Consider the following 20,095-nt stretch of genomic DNA (forward strand, 5'->3'; position numbering starts at 1 on the left):
ATAAAAGTGGCATCAAACTTGCAAAATTGCTTCATTTTGAAAAGAAATGTTATAATGGTGCCAAACTGCCATTAAAATGTAGGCTGATTGTTTGATTGGGATGAGGAGCAACACCTCCAAGTCTGAGGTCATGGTTCTCAGCTGGAAAAGGTTGGATTGCCCACTCCAGGTCGGAGGGGAGTCTTTGCCCCAAGTGGAGGAGTTTAAGTATCTTGGGTTCTTGTTCACGAGTGAGGAAAGAAGGGAGCGGGGTCAGCATCCTCTCGGAGGAGCTGTAGAAGTGGCCGTGGAGAGGAGTGTCTGGGCTAGCCTGCTGAGACTGCTGCCCCAACAACCCGGACTAGGATAAGCAGAGGGAGATGGATGGATTGTTTTTACTGTGATGCTTTTTTGATGAGGATTTACTTTTGAGTGTCTCATCAAACTGCAAGCTCTGCTCTTTAAATAGACATAAAACACAAAATCATTTTTATCCAGAACTTATATTAAAGGTGACATATCATGCAAAATGGACTTTTTAATGGTTCTCTACCTGAAATATGTGTCCCTGTCTACAAACCCCCCGAAAATGAAAAGAATCCATTCTGCCCCTGTTCTGATTTCTCCACCTTTCTGTAAATGTGTGCTGAAACGAGCCGTTTCAGTTTTCAGTGTTTTTCATACGTCACAACGACATCCGGTCTGTAACAGGAAGTCAGAGCTGGGAGCTTGTTCAGCCCATAGACTGTATAAAATACAACTCAACCCCTCCTCTGTTTTTCATTCCCTGCACACATGTGTGCTAACAAGGAGCTTAGGAGGGAGGCATGCTAGTTGTAGGCTGTCTCAATAAACACAAAGGTCGGTTTTACTCCCCACGTCTGCAGATTTGAAGATCTAGTGGATGATTTTTATTTATCATGGAAAAGTGCTAGCGCTAATTAGCATAGCCACATAGCTACATGTTGGTAGCTGTGTACAAAGACACACGTCGACATACTGACAAATAAAACAACAAGAAACACTAAATCTGTGACCAATGGTTCAGAAAGGTCCTGCTGCAAGTGCCTCTCCATCAGGATCAGATTCTGGATCAGATTCAGAGGGTTGAAGTAACGCGGGTCTGTGAGCAGCCGTGTATATTCAGCCAACATGTAAACATTAGATCAACGTGCTGGAGAGCCGAGGCCACATCCACTTCCTGAGGGGGCGTTGTCAGAGAGCTCACTCTCATTTAAAGGCACAGACACAGAAAACGGCCTGTTCTGAGCAGGGCTGAAAAAGAGGGGTTTACAGGCAGACCAACATCTGATTTCAAAGTGTTTTTTTGAGCAATAAACTTCAAAGACATGTTTTGGGGACCTCTTAGACCAATATAGTTTGATGAAAAAGAGCGTAATATGTCAACTTTAATCTAAACTTTAATGCTTCTTCATTTGGAAAGTGTGAATGTTAGCGCCCCCAGTGGCAGGATTTAAAAATGGAACTGTGGCACACATACTGATCTGAAAAACTAACCATGTCAAAGTAGTTTCATTTTAACTTTTTGTATTGACTCATAAATGTATTGAATACAGCTTGATGTTTTAAAACTAACCTTGTATCATTAGCTCAGCTTGTTTTTTAGTACTTCCCTTCACCTCATGGTGTTTTATCTCCACAGGGCAAACTTGTTCCAGCTCAAACATCCATAATGTGCCTTTAAGCGCGGGATGTTTTGGGGGAGGGGTTTACATGGTGGGAACGGCCTCGTGACGTTTGTCTCTGTTGACAGTAGTAAAACCCCACACATACACACACACACCCTCACACTCACACTGCCTCTCTCTTGTTCACACGCTCCCCCTCCGAGCTGCCAGTGAGCCTCCGCCGCTCTGCGCTTCTCCATCAGCGCGTCTCTGCTTTACGCGTCCCGGCTGTGCGCACATCCATCCAACCATCCAACCCACCCTGCCCCATCCGGAGCTACAACCCAGGGCTGAGTCTGAACGGAACCTGTGACTGGAGGGAGGGATACAAGTAGGAATATGTCTTCTTCAGGGATGGAGTGTCCGAAGCTGTCGGAGGAACAGGTCAAACTGCTGGAGGAGAATTTTAAAGTGGGGAGATATCCGGACGGGACGTCGCTCATGCTGATCGCTGCGGAGTGTGGGCTGTCAGAGGACGAAACACGAGTGAGTAAGATCTCAAACATCTCTTTAGATGCCTCTGAGTGAGCAGAAGCTTAAGTACGAAATAAAGTTTAGGCTGAAACTCTTTTGATATGATGTTGCAGATTTCCTGAAGTTATGAGATTATTGTTCATCCTCTCCTGAAGATGTCTTGATGTCATATTGAAGACTTATGACATTATTTTGTAACTTGTCGTGATTTCTCATTCTGAAGTTAATATTTAGAGTAATTCAAGCACTGAAATAGTCCGTTTTTGGTGCATATACAGTAGAGCAGGCGTGTCCAAAGTACGGTCCGGGGGCCAATCGTGGCCCAAGGTCCATATATTTATGGCCCAAAGCTTCCATCTTAAATTGTGTTATTTATAGCACAGAAATGATCACATTCTGAATCATCTGTACATTTGCAGTTTCTTTAAAGTGCACAAACAAAACTAAAGTCAATCCAGAAACTTCTCAAAAAGCTTCATATGGACTACCTGTCTAAAAGCCAAAGCTCTGGGAATTCTGCAAGATGGCAATAAAGAAGAAACACAAGAACTCTTAAAGCTGACAGGTTTTCAAATGTATGTTTTTATCATGATGTGGAAATGTTCTTGATGAACACTAAAAGTTCAGAAGACACAAAAGAGGACACAAGACAACATCAAAATTATGAAATTGTGCAGAAAAGGCTAAATTTGGTGCATAAAAATTGTTCAGAACTCAGGAAAATAATTATTTAGTTGTTAAAATGTTGTCTGCTGGTCAGACAAGTCTTAAAAACAACATGACGAAGAAGAGTGATGAAATCCAGATTGTGATCCTGCCATAGAAAGATAATGAGGCAATATTTGTCCCACATTGCCCGACCCTAATGAAAAACATTTTCCTCTAGAAGAAGATAAAGTTTGATCATGTTTACGTGGCTTGTGCAGAACTGAGGACTACCTAGTTACTGATTTATAGAGAGAAAAATTAACATAATTGTTATTTAATAGAGATTTCATACATGCCTTTTATGATTACTAAGTCTCAGTAGGAGCCACTGGCCCTGAGGTATTCTGACAACATCAAATGTGGCCCTCCTGGAAGAAAGTTTGGACACCCCTGCAGTAGAGCATTATTAAATCATACGGGCGCTGAGTCTGTGTGCCATCTGCACACTTCACTGAGGACAGATCCATGATTACGCATGGAAATTCCGTTTCAATCATAAGGTTAAAGTAGTTAAATGACGCCTTAAAAAAAACATATCTTTTGTTGTGTTAGATGAATCATTGAGGCGTAACTGATTTTGAATATGTGCTGTCATTATCATGTTAGAATCAGGTTGTGCTGTGTAGGTGTGTTGTTAAATCCCAACCAATGTGTAACGCTGTTTGTGTATGTGAACTAACCAGCAGTGGAGTAGAGCTGATAACTTGAAATAAAGCAGAGGATGTTGGTTAAATACTTGAGTCAAGTAGGTTGAAATCACCTAACCACCTAGTTGTGCTTTACACATTTCAACTTAGTGTTATAAGAGTTTAGAAGTCATGAGTGTTGTCAGTCAGGTGACCTCTGAGGTAATCTAAGGCTATGTGAACAGGGAGGGTACACACCTGTATTTGTGATCTGCAGGGACAATACAACACTTTAAATCTGTCAATCCTGGCTCTGCTCCACTTCCAGTGAAAGGCGCAGGTTTGTGCTCACTTTCAGAGCGTGAGGATCTTACACGTTAAATAAATCTATTAAAGCGCCACAGTGTGATGAAATAATCCTCATTACAGAGTAAAGTGTAACCACAGAGGGCTGCACGGCCACATTGGTCATCACTGGAGCAGCTCCAGACGCACTCATGACTTGTTTTACTGTCACCAACACTGATTCATCTGTAGCAGGGTGAAGAGTGACTTCACATACAGAGAGGTGACTTTAATGGAAGATTGTTTAATCAGTCAAACAGTGAGGTTGGCAGAGTTTGAGGGTCTGTAGTGGGTGATGTGGTCTCTGCTGCTGCTGCTGCTGCTGCTCGTGTTAATATCTCCTTCAAATGTGGTCGGAAGTGCTTTTAACGAGCTGCGTTTGATGTATGGGGAGAAGAATGAACTGGAAACACATGTGGTGAGGTGTTTGGCAGCTCTCCCAAAATGCAGCAGGAACTTTAATATAGAGCTCGAACAACTTGTCAATTTGGCTGCTTTCCTAGATATCAGCAGAAATTTAACTAACTTAATTTCTTTTAGCTTCTGACATGGGAGGACTTTTTCCTCTTTTTATTTATATAGTAGCTAGCTGAACAGTTTCAAATCAATATCATTGGTCAGATAAACCAAACCCTCAATGTGCACTTCATCACCTATATCGCTTTGGGGAATTTAAATCCATTTTCTGATATCTTATCAGCAGTGAATGATCAATTATAAGAACAGACAATTGGTGTATCTACCTTTAAATGACATTGTAGAGTAAGTCAGATTTTTGGCTTGTATGAAATCTTGATCTTGACAGAATCAACTCAAGTCCTGTTTTCCTGGGTTTTGCAAAACGTTTACCTACAACTTTATTGACAAAGGGAGTTTGCTTGGACTGCAGCCTTAAAGCCACTATGAGGAGTTGATCGAACAAACAAACAAGACCATCATTGTAAAGATTTATCATTTCTATATGGTTATTTTTACTGTCTGAAACCACTGGTGGGGGTAGGAGCCAGTCAGAGTGATTAACTGCATCCTGCTGAAACAGCCTTTAGCCTTTTAGTCATATATATGACTGACAAAATAAAGCAGGGTGAGATTATTAGGTGGAAAAACTGCTCACCGATGTACAGGACAGATAAGAGGTGTCGCTCTTTTAAAAAAAAGGGCTTCTCTGAATCATTTCAGTATAAAAAATCTCAATCATGTTGATTTAAAATCAAGCAAATGCCAAGAATCTTGTTGAATTTCATTTTTTAGGCTTATAATAATTGAAGATTTTAAATTAGAGGTTAGAGATTGTTCATTCAAAAATGAATAGATGTCTTCTTCAGCTTTATAGAAGTCCAGATGAGTTGTTTTACTGTTTACGTGATACAGAAGCATCAGCGCTCATTTCAGTCTGTTTCATACGCAGATAAAATCTTCTCTCAGGAGCTACAAGACAAAAAAACACACATATTCCCAATTTAAGAAGCTTTAATCAAGGTAATAATGTGATGTTACTCTGCAAACTTGTTTAAACCCTTTGTCCTTTAATTATGAGGCTGATCTTTGTGGCTTTAGAGCTTATACATGTTATATTGTGCTACCTAGAAACAACTTCTACCCCTGCGCCAAAGAGCCACCAGGCTGGAGTTGTGCAACAAAGCCTAGTTAAGCCGAGGGTAATAGTCGTGAACTGAAGCAGAAAAACTGCCAATTACATTCAAACATCACATTAGTACTTCGGTATTTAATCTCTACCAGCCCCCTCTCCCACATGTAAACACTCCCACCATGCCTCTATCTGAGGAATGTCTTCAGCCCACTGTAAGGTCTGTGGATCCGTCACATCAGGAGCCAGATGTGAAGCTTCACAGGAACGATAACAACCAACACGAGGAGAGCCCTCTGAAGTATTCGTGGGCGTCTCTGGTACCAAAAAGCACTCTCAGTCTTCTTATGAGATGGGATGCAGAGTCAGTTGGCATCTCTCTTTCAGATTTGGCAGGCAAACAACAAACCTATTTGCTTAGCTGTACTCGCCAGGAGGTTAAACCCTACATGTAAATTCTGTCATTCGAGTTGATGTAACATCAGGCTCCTATCATAGGCAAATTTCTGCTCGTGCTTGTCCTCATGAAGCTAGCAGATGACGCAGAAACAGAGCCCTCACGGGGTTTGGAACATGTGTGCCCTTTTTTATAATTAGCTCAAGATTTCAGCAGTTAATAAGCCTTAGATGTCACACACATGCCTGTCAGTGGTTTTTCCACTTCTTGGACGGCACAAACCAGTTCCTCTGGATTTCTTGGAGCTGAAGTAACACAGGCGTAGGGAGTCTGCAGAGCTTAGAGTGTAAATAGGTACAATTCATGTAGTATTCTGTATTTAAGGTGCAGGTGTGGCCTCTTTTTCACACCTTGTTGACGCCAGCTGCCTGACAAAGCAACACGGGCTGTGGCAGTAAACACAGCTCAAAACAATCAGTGTTGTCACGCAAGGTATCACAGGAAAATACTTCAAAACTAGAATTATGCTTGGGGTTGTAATTATTGGCATAAAATGTGAGTGAGACACAAGCTGCTCTGTGTTTTCAGACTCACAGACTCTAAGAAACTTGGATGATTTCAAACCCGGGTCCTGTTTGGTATGTTTGGGGTCTGAGTGAATGGATACAAAAAGCAGCTGCTGGAGGAGACTGTATGTGATCCTTGAGTCAGATGTGTCAATGTAGATCCGCTGACAGTCCATCACTGTGCCTCCAATAAGCTCATATTCTGATTACACAACAGAAGGATGAAGACCGACTTTTTTATAAAGAAAGGATGCAAACAGAAACGTACTTCATGTCCCGTCTTGTAGGCGAAAGTCGAGTCTCAAGTCCCCAGTGTTTGAGTCTGAGTCCAGTCTAAGTCGTCAAATAATAAAGGCATGAAGAAGAGTCAGAGTCAAGCATTAAGTGGGGATTAAGAAGAAGGTCTGCCATCTCACTCTAAACTTAAGCCTGCATGAACCTGGACTGACTGTGCCGGGCTTTGGATGTGTGGAAAATACTTCATTTATTGATATTAGATTCTGACGGATCCTGTCAGCACATCTGGAGATTTAAATTATCAAAGAAGGTACAGCATGGTGTGTCATGCCTCAATGAGGACTGCACCTGTCTTAAGAGTCTGAGGTCATGGTTCTCAGCTGGAAAAGGTTGGATTGCCAACTCCAGGTCGGAGGGGAGTCTTTGCCCCAAGTGGAGGAGTTTGAGTATCTTGGGGTCTTGTTCACGAGTGAGGAAAAAAGGGAGCGGGGTCAGCATCCTCTCGGAGGAGCTGTAGAAGTGGCCGTGGAGAGGAGTGTCTGGGCTAGCCTGCTGAGACTGCTGCCCCAACAACCCGGACTAGGATAAGCGGAGGGAGGTGGATGGATTGTTTTTACTGTGATGCTTTTTTGATGAGGCTTTACTTTTGTGAGACACACTCATTGTTTCTGCTGCACAAAATCCTGCAACCAATCACAATTAATCAGAACTTTAACCAACCAAACATCTTAGACTTCTACTGTCAGCTACACTCATGACTCGTGGTGCTTCTTTATCAACCTGGCAGGAAATCTTGCTGAACAAACCGGCATAGTAACACACTTTCAGGTGAACTCACATTAGTTTGGCCCTGCTCCAAACTAGATGAATTATTAAGGAGTTAAAAGAAAAACTAACAAAAACAGAAAAGCAGCCTTTAACAAAGAAAAAGTCTTCTCTGTTTCCAAGTCTGAATACAGTAAATGCTTTAATCCAAGTGGAGTCACTGGTTGTATCACTGTCTTCAAAGCCACCAGACTCTGCTCACAAAAACAGAACTTTTGTTTCAGGTCTACTGCTGCCTTGACCACTTAGTAGTTTGTTTTCATTATTGTCCAAATATCTGTGTTTTATATGAATAGCTCTGATCCAACACAACACAATGACACAAACACTATAGCTGATGCAGATAAGCAACTCCCATGGTGTCTGTAAACTTGCAAATGAGGCAACGTACGTACCTACAAACCCCAACAAACCATTGCACAGACTGTTGTTTAAACCAAGCTAATGATATCACATGTAAGGTTAAAAATACAGTTTCTATTATCGACAGTATTTAAAAGAAACATTCAAATGTTTTCAACCCTAAGCACAAGTTCCAGTCTCCAGGCTTCAGGGTGCAATAAAGTGATTTAGTGTTGCAGGGTCAAATGGATGAAGCAGGGGTGGAGATATACTGTCTTTAGATCCTTAACATGAATACAGAGTATAAATCAGAAACTCTGGATCCCATTGCTCCCATGAGTTGTGATCTCAGACTTGACAAATCCCCCCTTCTGAGACTAGAAAAGCTTTATTCAAATGCTTCTACAGATTGTGTTGTGCTCCTCGTGATAACTGATGTCCAGGTGCAACATTATAGAGAGCATGCAACAGCCATAAAAATAAGAAAAAATCTCCTCCTCCAGATTTTCTGCAAAGATAAAACTCTCAGGTATAAATCAGGATCTGTGCAACAAACTTACATGCAACTTTTAGGACATCCTGCCGCAATATAATCTTACTAAACACATGTGAACTTTGTACAAGAAGAGATGACATCTTTGGAATATACACTATCGATTTGTTTCTGTTAACCCCCATCCTCATCTTCAGAGGTGTTTCATTTAAGGCTCCATCCATTAAGGTATGAATTCAGCTCCAGAGAGGCTGTGAAAATGTTTATGAATCTAAAACTGCACTAACTCTCCTCCCAGCATTAGTGACTGTTTCCATTCATTGTATACGAGGGTGGGAGAAGCTGGTCCAGGGTGACGTAGAGGTCTGGCCGTCCATCAAAAACCCCTGACTTCATTTCCAGCTGATGTGTTTTTTTATGCCTCTGTTTCTTCCCTTTCGTTCCTCCTGTCAAGTGTTTTCCTTCTCCTAACAAAGCCCTCATTGGAGGAGGTGTGAGCTGCAGAAACACTCCTCCATGCACCTCCACTCCCAGTTTCACATTAACAACATTTACAATGTGCTTCGGCCTCTGTGCAGCATGTTTGAGCTCCTTTCATGGGGCCGTTTTATTTGTTTTCAGGGCTGCAAAGTCACCGACAGAAAGGTAGAGTCAAGTTTGAAAGAGCTCGTTATGTAATCCCCTGCTAGTCAAAGGGAACATATGACACAAGCACCATTGTATGGGTCAGTAGGATTATAAATCTCACCCGTATAGCTTCAAAGGAGCATGTGTGTGCTTTTACAAGATATTTAAATATGTTGTGCACTTTTTAAAGGGCCAGTCCACGTAGGAAACAACTGCTTCCCATTCAAAACTTGGTAGATAAGTTGCATTTTCAGAGACTGAACCTCTAGTTTGTGTTTTCTTTAGCTGAGAAATATCTGCAGCATTTCCCCCTGATGTACGTCCCAAAATCCCCAAACACAGAGTGCTGCAGGAACAGCCAGTTCTCGGCTTGATTTAATTTAGCTGTTGCATTTCGAAGCACAAACCCAGACATCTCATGTGTTCCCAGCACAACATTCTGAACCCATCCCTCCCACCAGGCGCCCGTCTTGTGTTTAAAGGCCAGTGTCCCCAATTCCTCTCCCCTCAGCGTTATCGGGATGATGTCAGCATTGTTGTGGATCCCATGACAACACAAAAAACAGCAGTGGGACGGGTCACGGGTGTGTGTGTCGAGGCACTCGGCGCAGTCGTCATCTGGTCAGAGATTTAGCGGTGCAGTTATTGGCACGGCGGTCTGAGCGCAGACAGTGTTTGCAAGAGAACTGGATCCAGAGAATCGGGCCCAGTCATTGACTGCGTTCTCGGTTAAGACTGGATGGAAACATTCTTCTTCTGTGGTTTCTTTAATACAACTTAGCCTCCGGGTCACGGCTGTGTCTGTGTGAGTCAGCGACCGCATTTACATGCAGGAAGAAATGTGACTGTAATGTGATTATAAAAGTCAGGAAGAAGCAGAGCTGCAGTTCATCACTGTTTTGATCAGAGACTTTATGTTTGGGGTTTCTGTGTTGATGATCGGACTCTGGTCACTGACAGAGACTCAAAATGAAAACAGCTGGTACGAAGCTTTGTCCAAAAGCTTTAAGGTAACCTTCATCTGAGACCACGCTCAAACGTCCGGATCATTAAACCCTGAACAAAACTTGAACTTTGCATTTGGCTTTTGCTAAAAGTGCCATAATCTCAATCTAAGCTACCCTGTGATTTTTCAGATTTCCTGACGACCTGGAGTGCATCAGAATTTTTTAAGTGATATCAACAAACAAGCATTTAAAAAGCTGTTAACCTCTCCTCTCAGAGACAGATCTGACAAAACAAGACTTATTACCTTATCAACTTTTATTATGATGTTATTTCAGCAAATTTAAGACCTTTAAAATCCAATAAATCACTAGAAAACAGGTTTCTATCTGGGCATCATGACACTGGAGTAAACCAGAGTGGATCCTGTGTGTTACGGTTTTGTCTGCTGTTGATGTAAGAAGTTACCTTAGCATCTGTTCCCTGAGGCATAAACTGCAGAGCTTCATCAGCTGCTTATTGACAGTGATCTCTTGGGTGTTCCAAGATTGGCTATCCTGTGACACCTTTTTTTTTTTGGCAAGCTCTCTTGTGGTTTAGTTTATCATACACAAATAAATAAATAAATGATAACTTTATTTATATAGTCCTTTTCAATACAGGTTACAAAGTGCTTCACAATGGGCAATAAAAGTGAGTAGAAATGCAAAGCAAAAATTAAGCAATAAAATCCCAAAACTTAAAAGCATACAAACATATAAAACAGACAAATAAAATCAAAGTTAAAATTAAATAAAATCACAGAATAAAAGCTTTTCTGTGAAAATGCATCTTAAGTAATGAAGTGAAACAAGAGACCGACTCTGCAAGTCAGATCTGAAAAGAACCTACTCAACTAACAGCCCCATGTTGTATTTTCTAACATCAGCATGCCACATATTGTTGTTTAAATTGATGTTAACATGCTAAGCTAATGTATGAATGTTGCTGCAGCTGAAGTTGGCAGAATGAATCTTGGTTGCTGGCTGCTGGTGCGCCGACCTGTCAATCAAATCAGCCGCGCCCCAATCACAGCTATCATACACTCAAAGCAGATACATTTTAAAGATTTCATCCCGGTACAGTTTCTGTGACTAAAAGGACTCTTAAAAAAGAAAACCACTTCTGAACCGAGATGAAAATGTTTTTAATTCTCCTGTAAAAATCAGCTTTTTAATATGAGGCCTTATGGGGTTTGTTTGGGTTTGCAGCCAGCCTCTAGTGGTCACTCGAGGAACTGCATTTATTTGTAGATCCCTTCTGGCTTCATTTTTCAAAATGTTGAGCATTGCTCTCCTACCTTTTTATGCCATATTTGATTTTTTGACAGCGGTGCTTGTGCACAAATATAACAAACTAGATTCAATGTGTGATTTGGGGGGCTTTTTATAGATGTATTGAGATGATAGGACAGAGGATAAAGAAGTAAACTGGGATGGAAGAGTGCGATGACATGCTGTGACGGGCAGGGTTGGGTGATTTAACGTGCAAAACAATCACCCGTAACTCTTGAGTTTTAAAGATGTCTGTATTCTTTTCTGCAGATGGACAGAGCTCTGATGTCTGCAGATTTATTGCATGGAAATAAATCTCTTAATTCACTCTTAGAAAGAACAATATCTTTGTATAACTGTAATAAAATCATTAAAAAGTCTGCAGACTAATGGGGCTACAACGCTGAACTAACCACTGTAGTTGTTTGCATGTCTCGTGTGTCTTTCTTGAATCCTACTCAGACTGTGCAAGCTCAGTCTGCTGTCAAACACCATTGTTGTGTCGGTAAATATAACCAGAGGCCTGAGGATCAGGAAAGTATGACAATGAATTTGGCGGACCCTGTATTTTGTACAAATCAGTCCTGACAATACAAGAACTCCACCTGTGATATTTCTCAGGACTATTGATGTCATCCAGACACGTTACCTCATCGCTCTCCTGTTTCCTGAACATGAAAAATCTGCTGTTTCTTATTTTTCACGCCTCCTCTGTCCTTTCTTCTTCTTCTTCTGTCGCCCACAGAAATGGTTCCATCTGCGTAACGAACAGTGGAGGCAGGCGGAGGGTCTTCCAGTGGGCCGGGGGAAAGTGTATGACTGAAGGATCTGCTGGATTACACCTGATGCTCTGCCGTGACGTTGCTTTCTCCTGGACAAACTGACCCTGCCGGCTCCTCCTCACATGTGTCCGAATCCTCTTTTTTGTATCTATGAAGCTATTTTGACTTACTGTATGGAATGTGAAGGTGTTTGTGTGTTGTTGCCAATATAACCCCCATGTTTACAGAAATAAACGTATTATTATATTAAGTTAAAATGGCTCTGAGTGTGCTTTAAAGGCTACTGCACATACGAGAGGCTGAGGAAGCAGAGGAGTGGAGTTTAAAAATGGTGTTTGGGTGTGGTGTGAGGGGGTTCGGGGACAGCATGCTTTTGTTTTCAGGCTTTGTTTACATGTATGTCAGTCAGCAGGGAGCAGAGCTGGACGCCCGAGCGGCTCCCGGACAATAAAAGATGTAAGGAAGCGCTGTGCTCACAATAGATGCTTCTGGAATCAGCTGGGGCAGACCAGGAACTTCCAGGGACAACACTGGAACATGTCCAGTGGTAGAGGGCGGAGGGAGGGGTTGACGTGAGCTTGCCGAGCTGAATGGCATCATGGGCTAAACAAATCACAGGTGATGTCATGTTATTGTCCCTTTTTTAGTCCCGTGTGACGGCTCTATGTGAAAGGGATGTGATCTCATTGGCTGGTTAGAGCTTTACACCTCAAAAAAAGCTCTGGTATTTCTGTTACCGCGAGAAATTCCTTTAAAAAGACCAAAACATCAATAACTGACAAGTACAGCTCTCTTCTTTTGCATGGACACACACTGTTGTTTTATTTTTAATCAATCCTAGCTGCCCAAAATACTCAATACAGAACCAAATGTGTACTAATCCGCCACAGAAAATAGTCCCAACAAATGCCCTTCTTCCTCCTGTTCAAACAATGGATGCTAGAAACTGATGTAGAAGCTGTTAGAGGAGATTACTGAGCAATTTTAAAAAGGAAGCATGTTTTAGTTCCTCCATTTTTAAATACAAAGCTGTCTTCTTAAAGTTTTAGACCGCAGCTTCAAACATAAACTCCTCAATAAAAAGTTTGGAAACATTATTTCGGTCAATTATTACTCCCTTTTAATAATACCAGTTGGTACTGTATTATATAGCATTAGAAAGCCTGATTATTCACCTTTACAATGAGGTTTAACTTGTAAGGATTGTGCATTCCTGGAATGAGCAACACAGCTAAACATGTGGGTAGTGCCCGTAAAAAAAGTGCCAAAATCCCCTGCAATATTCAATATTCACTCATGCTTTGAGCTTGAAGTCCTTCCACGTGTGTAGCAGTCACAGGTGTATGACTGACACCTGATTGGGGCCTAACTCCATCCTCAGAGATGACAACACTCTCCCCTACAGAGCCAGGATCACCACAGAGTACCTCCAGAGTTTGGGAATGGCCTGCCGTGAGTCCAGACCTCAACCCCAATTTGGCGTCTGTGGCTCAGCGGGTAGAGTCGGTCGTCTATCAATCAGAAGGTTGGCGGTTCGGTACCAGCTCCTGGGGTCACATGCCGAAGTGTCCTTGAGCAAGACACTGAACCCCAAGTTGCTCCTGCTGTTGTTCAGCGATGTGCGAATGTGTACGAATGAGATCAGCTAACACTGATGGTCCCTCTCTGAATAGCCAACCCAATAGATTAATTAACGTGACAGTTTCACGATATCCCATGAGACCAGGTTGCAATAGCAGCCTCTACCATCAGAGAGTGAATGGGTGGATGCAGCGAGTAGTCAGACAGACTAGGAAAGCGCTATATAAGTACAAGTCCGTTTACCATTCACCAATCGAACACTTGTGGGATCAGCTTGGGTGTGCTGTACGAGCTAGAGTGACCAACACAACCACGCTGAGTGATCTTCAACATCTCCTGGATGAGGAGTGGGATGTCCTACGTTAAAATGTGACCAGGATGGTGACCGGCAGAGGAGGTGCCAAGTTATTGTGGCTGCGTATGGATCTTGTACACGCTACTGAGGTCCCTGACATGAATACAGTGTTGAATATCAACAGGAGAATAACACAGGGGATATTGGCCCATTTTATTGGTGTGCTACCCACACGTTTAGCTGTGTTGCTCATTCCATGAATGCACAATCCTTGAATGTTATACCTTGTTGCAAAGGTGATTAAACAGGCTTTCCAATGATGTCTAAGTTAGTACCTATTGGTATTATTAAAGCAGATAAATAATTTACCAAACTTTTTTTGAGGAGTTTAGTTTGTTTCTGTCTATTTAATTGATTTCATCACAAAATGAAACATACAGTAGAATTAAATCAGTTTCATCGATTTTATCCTCCTAAGTGCTGAAACCCAAAACATAAACATTACAGTTTATTGGTACTCATGTTTGAAGGACCCTCATGTTGATGTTTACATCATTTATAAATAAACTAACAAGACATAGAAACAAAAAAACTCTCAAAAATAAAGTTCTTCAAATCTCTGAAGAGTGAGGGGATGTTATTTTTGGTATTTTAGGGCCGGCCAGGATCAAGAAATCAAGAAATCAATCAATCAATCTTTATTTGTATAGCGCCAAATCACAACAAACGTTATCTCAAGACGCTTTCAGAAACATAGGAGGTCTAGACCACTCTATGTCAAATTATGAACAGAGACCCAACTTCAAGACAGGGTAAGACTCAGTCTGACCCCACCTCAATCCATCATGAGCATTGCACGTTGCAGTATTTAGCTAGTTACAGTGGCAAGGAAAAACTTCCTTTTAACAGGCAGAACCACTCAGGTTAGACAGCCATCATGCCTCGACCGAGTTGGGTCTGGAAAGAGGGATAGAGGAGAATAAGAGAGAGAGGGAGTGGTGATAGTAGTAGCTGTTGCTGGTGGAGGCCAGCACGTCCACATCAGCTGGAGTCTGGAACGTCCACAGCAGGAGGACGTCTACGGCAGCTCAGAGGAACCTACGAGACAAGGGAGCTCAGGGACTCCAGCAGAAAGGTCTATGGTTGGTAACTTTAATGGGATAGGGAGAGTTAAAGTAAGTGATGAAGGGGTTGGGGGGAAGGGGGTGAGCTAGGATCCCAGTGTGTCAGTGCGCCAGTTCCCCCGGCAGTCTAGGCCTATAGCAGCATAACAAAAGCTGGTCCAAGCCTGATCCAGCTCTAACTTTAGCTATAAGCTTTAGAAAGAAAAGGAAGAGACTGATTTATGTATTAAATGTGACGGACATAAGAAAAGCAAGGTGGAGTTATAAAGCCTGACACGTGTGTCTGAGACTGAATTGATTCAACCCAGAACAAGATGTTCCTCCTGTACAGGACTGAAGAGAAATCCTGACCTCTGTGTTTGTGTTTCTACTGAATGAAGAAGGTGGAAGGAAGAAAGAGAGAGAGACAAAGAAAGAGAGGGAGAGAGAGAGGGGGGGGGTGTTCCTTTTCCTGACAAACAGCCTGGAGTGAGAACGCTCTGATTGTGGGAACCGTCTGCACAACGAGCTCGACAGAAACCAACACCGACCCAACAGGTAGATCAACTGCTCATAAAACACACAGCTGCTGGAGGAGCACACTGTTTACACTGGCTTCTATCTGATACACACACACACACACTCATACACACACACACACACATTCATAAAGTGGGAACATAAAGATATTCATGTATTCTATGAGTATTAGTTGTTTAACTTTAAATTTAACACTAAAAAAAGACCTCTCTCTGTGGAGGATTTTAGTTTGTTTTTTATGCCCTTATGAGGTCATTTAAGTCCTCATTAATGTGTGAAATCAAAACACACACACACACACACACACACACACACACACACACACACACACACACACACACACACACACACACACACACACACACACACACACACACACACACACACACATACACTCCCACACATTCATAAAGCCTGGACACATAAGCCCTTACATTTATATTCACCTCTGAATCTTTCATTTAAACGTTCAAACTCAAATCTCCTCACTGTGGAGAATGTCATACAAACACAGCGGTGTCTGTTTCCCGGGGCCTGAGGGTGTTTTCCCATGTTCAGCTGAAAAACAGGCATATTTGTTTATAGTATGCACACACACACACATTCACACATACACTGCAAACTGCTGCTCAAGCTGAAAACACACATTATATCAGATCCTTCTCATAAATCAGGATTCTGTCTCACAGTTTGTGTTGCTTATTATCAAAATCATGTTTCATGGGTGATAATGAGAGATGGATACTGCCTCCTATAGTCATCAAATGCTCAAGATGTTGTGTATCTGGTAAAGTGGGAGGTTTGTGGAGTAATACTTGTGATATAAAATGTCTCATGCAGGTTGGAACTGACACAAAATCTGACACATGTCTGGTAATTCAAGTTTTATAAAGCTTTTTCATTTTGGGGTTTGGATCTTGTATACACAGTCATATTTTAGTGTTGTAAAATACCTATGATGGTCTATTTCTCCACTACTGTGCAGACGTGTGTGTAAGGCGTTCATGAGCACAGTTGGGTCAGTGGTTCCCAAACTAGGGGGGCGTGTGCACGGCTGAAGCATCGCAAATTTAAACTGATGAAAAGACTGCCGGGTAAACAAAAGGCTGAGGATGAATCTACGCCAAACGTCGCAGCCACTAAAAGAAAGACAAGAAAGTTTGCAGAGTCAACAGTCGGCTTTTTGCTCAGAGAAAATCAGGACGGTGCATGCTGCAGAGTCTCTTTTTTTTAAGAGCTTCCTTTGTAGAAGTGGCTTCTTTTTTTCAGGTCTATGGTGCTCACAGGTCCATGCAATTCTCTTATTGCTGCAAAAAATGTTCCAGATAAATCTACAGATACATGATTTTGCAGACAAAGGACGAGTCTAGTAGTGTAATTTAGCGTATAAGACCTTATGTGTAGATGCACACATAACTTATAACGTTGAAAGTGACGAAAAATAAACAGGCAATTTAGGAAAACTTCACCATAGTTAACAGCTGTCACTAAAAAATAAATCTTATTACTGGTGATAGTTACAGCACTCATCATTGCATACTTTACCAAAAGGTGGGATGGTCTTCTCTGGCAGAAAGACGTGATTTGCATTTTTACTTGTTTATTTATAAAGCACTTATTGGAATGCTACCGTCATATTTATCTTTGATGCTAGTTTGGTCCTCTGGAGCAAAACATACCAGATCAACTGGTTTGCTCACTCTCCAGGTTCCCAGAGTTCATTCTGAGCTGGGAAAATCTGCCTCTTGCATATTTGCACCATCTGCATGGAATTCCCTGCAAAGCACTTTAAAAATAAATGCACTGGTTTCTTTTAATCATTTTAAATCATTAGTTTTAAAATTTTTAATCTCTGATTGTACCTGTTTTCACTGACTTTGTGTAACATTATTTTTCAATGGTTGTAAAATTACTTTTGATTGTTGTCTGTTTTTAACTCATCATCATTCTATTAGGGTTATATCTTTTATTTGCTTGTCATGCATTTTAATGTTTCTTTTATATGCTCGTTGTCATTGTAAATGAGGGCTTGCTCTCAATGATTTTCAAGTTTAAATAAAGATGATTATAATTATAATTATAATGTAATCCAGTTAAAATGATCAATGATGCTTTAAAGAAGAGATTCAGCAAAAGAACTGAGTGTCGAACAGTCACCTGGTTGTTTTATTTCACTGGAAAAGCAGAAATAACATACAGTTGTGCTCATGAGTTTACATACCCTGGCAGAATTTGTGATTTTTTTTGGCCATTTTTCAGAGAATATGAATGATAAGAGAAAATTTAACTCATGGTTAGTGGTTGGGTGAAGCAAAATTTTTATCAAACAACTGTGTTTACTATTTTTAAATCATAAAAGCAACAGAAACTACCCAAGAAACTATAAATTCTGCCAGGGTATGTAAACTTATGAGCACAACTGTACATAACACTAAAGTGCTTAGTTTTACAACTTGTGGTACTACTAGCAGCTAGCAGATCACAAGTTAGAAGCTGAAAGGTCAGAGGTCAAGAAGCCTCGATGGTCCTGAAACCTTCCTGCTCTCCTGCACAGATCGTGTGTAACAGAAAAACGTGCCCTGGCTCTCTCTGTCCTCGAGTCACTCCGGTCAGAGGAGGATCAGAGCGTCTCGTGTTTTGTTTTGAGAGCCGCTGAGTGTGTGCAGAATTTGAATGGAGTCTGGTTTTGTTTGTTGCTAAGAGGACTCTGCAGGGCTGTGAGGAATCTGCCATTTAGAGGCTGCCAGGCTCAGACCGCGTCACTTTCTACAACATGACTTTTGGTGACACCAGTGTGCTCATTTTTTTTAAACCAGGAGGGCGTCTTTGAATCTTATTTAGTCTCTTCATCTTACATTGAGAGTTTCTCTCCCTCTGGCATCAAATCTTACTGAAACTGCAGCTTGAATACTTGCTGAGCTAAGGCTTTTTGTTTTCTTCATGCAATTAGTTTGAGCCTTTAACTACTTCTCTGCTTTTCCCTACACTTCATTTCGATGGATCTGAGATCAAATATGTAAAAAAACATTATAATATAACACCAAATTTATGTGCAGACAGGAGGAGCTTTCATCTTAATTCAACAGGATGTGAAGCTTGATGCATTTTGGTACTAAACTTGTGAAGCATGAAATGTTTACATGTGCTATTGATAGCCAAAAAGTACACTCCCTTATTTTGTTATAGCATCAAGCACAGCTCACATAACCCAGATAATTCACAGAGGATGTTTCAAGCATCAATATTTGGAGGAAACATGGGGATGTTGAGCTTTATTGTGAAGAAATCAAGGAGTGTATCTTTAAAACATGACTTCTTTTAGAGCATGTTATGAAAAAAGGTTCAGAACACTGAGACACTTCTGAGGATTTATCACGTCTCACTTCAAAAATGTTTGGCCTGCATTGTACTCAGAAAATATCTTGAACTCTACGCTCCCAACATGCAGGCTTGCTAGTTGTACCTAAAATCTCTAAAAGTAGTATGGGAGGTAGAACCTTCAGTTATCAGGCCCCTCTCCTTTGGAATCATCTACCAGTCAGGGTCCGGGAGGCAGACACCCTCTCTACTTTCAAGAGTAGGCTTAAAACTTTCCTTTTTGATAAAGCTAGAGCTGGATCAGGCTTGGACCAGCTTTTGTTATGCTGCTATAGGCTTAGACTGCCGGGGGAACTGGCGCACTGACACACTGGGATCCTATCTCACCCCGTTCCACCCTAACCCCTTCATCACTTACTTTAACTCTTCCTGTCCCATTAAAGTTACTAACCATAGACCTTTCTGGAGTCCCTGAGCTCCCTTGTCTCGTAGGTTCCTCTGAGCTGCCGTAGACGTCCTCCTGCTGTGGACGATCTGGACTCCAGCTGATACAGACGTGCTGGACTCCAGCGGCAACAGCTACTACTACTCGTCTCATCACTATCACCTCTCTCTCTTACTCCCCTCTATCTGTCTTTCCAGACCCAACTCGGTTGAGGCAGATGGCTGTCTAACATGAGTCTGGTCCTGCTCGAGGTTTCTGCCTGTTAAAGGAAGTTTTTCCTTGCCACTGTAACTAGCTAAATACTGTGATGTGCGATGCTCATGATGGATTAAGGTGGGGTCAGACTGAGTCTTACCCTGTCTTGAAGTTGGGTCTCTGTTCATAATTTGACATAGAGTGGTCTAGACCTGCTCTGTTTGAAAAAGCGTCTTGACTAACGTTTGTTGTGATTTGGCGCTATACAAATAAAGGTTGATTGATTGATTGATGTCAAACTACTGCAGTTTGAATCATCCTCGTACAAACTCTGACATGCACGAGGTCCTGATGGTGATTTAAACTACATGTTGAGCCCTTTAAGAAACCTTTGGATAAACTCTGACACCGTTCATCTTCTGTCCATCCTTCCAGAAAAAGTGACACCTTAAAGATTCTCATTATTCACACATCTGTTTCTCCTGTTTCAGCCCATTTACGCAGGACCAACAACCAAAAGTGAAACCACATGGATGTTCTGGTTTTACCTCATCTCACACAGCACAAATGGTGGTGAATTGCTGTGTTTTCATTGTGCAGTCCAGTCGATGTCTCAGTCCAACTGGTTCAGGTTCAAAACCACAGCAGGAGCAGACAGAGTGCTGCTGCAGCTGCCAGCATCT

At 41.7% G+C, this 20,095-nt stretch overlaps 2 protein-coding genes across 2 annotated transcripts in view; one reads left to right on the top strand and one right to left on the bottom strand.

Annotated features, from left to right (window-relative positions):
• LOC117817031 (leptin receptor overlapping transcript-like 1) overlaps positions 1-20,095 on the bottom strand; it is a 762,389-nt gene that overhangs the window by 705,728 nt on the left and 36,566 nt on the right. The window lies entirely within an intron of this gene.
• On the top strand, positions 1,732-12,192 carry hopx (HOP homeobox). Its single transcript, XM_034689481.1, has 2 exons — positions 1,732-2,153; positions 11,899-12,192. Exons 1-2 carry the CDS (start codon positions 2,007-2,009, stop codon positions 11,974-11,976), a joined length of 225 nt encoding a protein of 74 aa, XP_034545372.1. The 5' UTR covers positions 1,732-2,006; the 3' UTR covers positions 11,977-12,192.

The sequence above is a fragment of the Notolabrus celidotus genome, chromosome 8 (genome assembly GCF_009762535.1).
Source record: "Notolabrus celidotus isolate fNotCel1 chromosome 8, fNotCel1.pri, whole genome shotgun sequence".
In the NCBI taxonomy this organism is placed as follows: Eukaryota; Metazoa; Chordata; class Actinopteri; order Labriformes; family Labridae; genus Notolabrus; species Notolabrus celidotus.